At 67.8% G+C, this 2,618-nt stretch overlaps 1 protein-coding gene across 1 annotated transcript in view; it reads left to right on the top strand.

Annotated features, from left to right (window-relative positions):
* Window positions 1–2,618, top strand: part of THOP1 (thimet oligopeptidase 1) — a gene marked incomplete at its 5' end in the record, with an annotated part of 24,635 nt that overhangs the window by 21,121 nt on the left and 896 nt on the right. The window contains 4 exons of the mRNA XM_021715290.1: window positions 83–269; window positions 374–502; window positions 1,241–1,377; window positions 2,500–2,617. Of these exons, the coding sequence (XP_021570965.1) occupies window positions 83–269; window positions 374–502; window positions 1,241–1,377; window positions 2,500–2,617 (571 nt within the window). The remainder of the gene's footprint in view (window positions 1–82; window positions 270–373; window positions 503–1,240; window positions 1,378–2,499; window position 2,618) is intronic.

Here is a 2,618-nt window from a genome sequence, read left to right on the forward strand (position 1 = left end):
CCCCCCTGCCGATGGCATCTGCCTGCCCGGCATGCTGGGGGTGGGCGCCCCGCACGGACTGAGCCCGGCCCTCCCCTCGCAGGCGGAGTTCGCCATGTTCAGCGGGACACACGTGGAGCGTGACTTCGTGGAGGCACCGTCGCAGATGCTGGAGAACTGGGTGTGGGAGAAGGAGCCGCTGCTGCGCATGTCCCAGCACTACCGCACGGGTGGCGCGGTGCCCCAGGAGCTGCTGGACAAGCTCATCGCGTCACGGCAGGCCAACACGGGTGCGGGCCGGGCCCCGCACGGGTGGGGGTGAGGTGGCTGCGGGGCAGGGCGAGGCGGGCGGGGCGGGCGCCCGGCACGCGGCCAGCTCCCTGCTCCCCCGCAGGCCTCTTCAACCTGCGCCAGATCGTCCTGGCCAAGGTGGACCAGGCCCTGCACACGCAGACGGACGCCGACCCGGCCGAGGAGTATGCACGGCTCTGCCAGGAGATCCTCGGTGTCCCCGCCACGCCAGGTGCCGTCCCACGCTGTGGTGCTCGCCTGCGTCCCGGGAAGGGGGCAGTTGGCCCCTCGCTCCTGTGCCTGGCGCCAGGCCCTGTGGGGACCACGACGTCCGCAGCTCGGGGTGGCTGATGGGAGGGCAGCCCTGGCCGAGAACTGCTGCAGGGCCCTGGGCCCGGCGGGTGTGGCCTGGGGCGGAGCCACTGGGGACTGCGCTTTCAGAAGCACATGAGGAAAGCTGGTCTGTCCGTGAGCCAAAACTGCAGAATGTTGTTTGTGAAAAGTTGGAAAGGCACAGAAAACACTAGGCTTTCCAATGCTGGCCGTAGCGAGTCCATAGCATCTTGCCTGTGGCTGTACCTGCTCGCAATTGTACAGGCAGATGCACGCGTGAGATCGTGGGATTTTAACACGTGGCACGTTGCGCTGGTTCAACACTTCATGCGCGAGCCCTTTCCAGAGTATTTAAGCAGCACGTTGCGTTCCATCGAGCAGGTGTGCCTTGGCTTCTTGACACGGTTTCCTAGCAGGAGACTTGTGTGTGTGGCGGCCAGCACCCCCTCGAGAGTGGCCTTGTGCCTCTGCAGCGGGGGCACAGGGTCTCGTGTCCCCGGCGGGGTTGCCCAGGCCTGCCTTCTGGAAGGCCGGGCCGGTCTCCAGAGAGGCTGCTGTGCGTCCTCTTCGGGGGAGGGGACCGGGGCTGGGGACGGGCAGCCAGCCGCCGTGCCCTGAGCCGTGCCGCGTCTCCCAGGCACCAACATGCCCGCGACCTTCGGCCACCTGGCAGGCGGCTACGACGCCCAGTACTATGGCTACCTGTGGAGCGAGGTGTACTCCATGGACATGTTCCACACACGCTTCAAACAGGAGGGCGTCCTCAACAGCAAGGTGAACCTGGGGGGAAGGTGGGGAGGCCTGAGCTGCAGGCCCGAGCTGGAGGCCCGGGAGGGTGTCCCTGGCCTTGAGCCCAAGTGTGGCGCCAGCCCTGGCCTGGGCATCTGCTGGGCTTGGCTCCTCTTCTGTCCTGCAGGAAGTTTTGCCCTAGGTCATCAGGGCCTGGGGGTGGGTCCAGGAGCCCGTGTGGCCCGGGTGCACCATCCTGACCCTCCAGGCCCAGGCTTCAGAGCCGTGGGTGAGGGTGGGGACATCCCAGACAGACCCCTCCCCGGGGGAAGCCCAGTATTGGCCTTGGGCATGTCTTGGCTTCTCGGACCCTCGGTGTCTTTGCCTGTGGAATGGGGGCGTTAGTGCCCACGCGAGCTTGTTTCTCCCACCGGCCTGGTACGTCCCCAGGCTCGGGGCAGGGCCAGGGTCTGTCACAGGGAACAGGCGGCTCCCGGCTACATCGAGGGGGCTCCCCAGGCCGAGGGCAATGCTGCATTGGGTGGCCGTGGTCACCTCAGGGCCACCAGGGCCACAGTGGTGTGAGAAGCCCGCTGCCTCCCGATGGCCCCTGAGAGACCCCGGCCTGGCAGGCCCCGTGGCACGGCTGGGAGCCCCTGCGTCCTGTGGCCGCTTCAGGCAGCCACCCTGCGCTGGGGGTCCCGCCTCTGAGAATAAGACAAGGTTGACCACTTGGTGCCGGGGCCAGTAAGGCCCAAGGGCATCAGACCCCGTGAAGCCAGTGCTGGCTCCCTCCCTGGTCCCTGCTGTGCCCAAGGTGTGAACTGGACCCAGGTGCCACCAACACCCAGAGTGCCACAGCCAGCTAGGGGCAGGATGGAACCCGGCCCGTGGGGCCCAGAGCCCACACGTCTGCCGCCAGTATCAGCAGTGGCGGGACTCAGTGCTTCTCTGGGCTCGGCTTGGGATTTGAGGCCCCCACGCCGGGAAGAGCCCCCAGAGAGCTTTCTGGCATCCGCACGCGCCACCGCCCACCCGTGACGCTGACGTGAGCAGCCACAGGCCTCCCTGGGAGCCCGGGAAGGGGCGCTCCGAGGACCCCTAGGGAGGGCCGCAGAGCCCAGCCTGCCTCGGGTGGAGTCCGCATTGTGCGCCCTCGGCCCGCAGGTCGGCATGGACTACAGAAGCTGCATCCTGAGGCCCGGCGGCTCCGAGGACGCCAGCGCCATGCTCAAGCGCTTCCTGGGCCGCGACCCCAAGCAGGACGCCTTCCTCCTGAGCAAGGG

Source organism: Carlito syrichta, unplaced genomic scaffold (assembly GCF_000164805.1).
Source record: "Carlito syrichta isolate Samal-C Ts95f unplaced genomic scaffold, Tarsius_syrichta-2.0.1 Scaffold306953, whole genome shotgun sequence".
NCBI classification, from domain to species: Eukaryota; Metazoa; Chordata; class Mammalia; order Primates; family Tarsiidae; genus Carlito; species Carlito syrichta.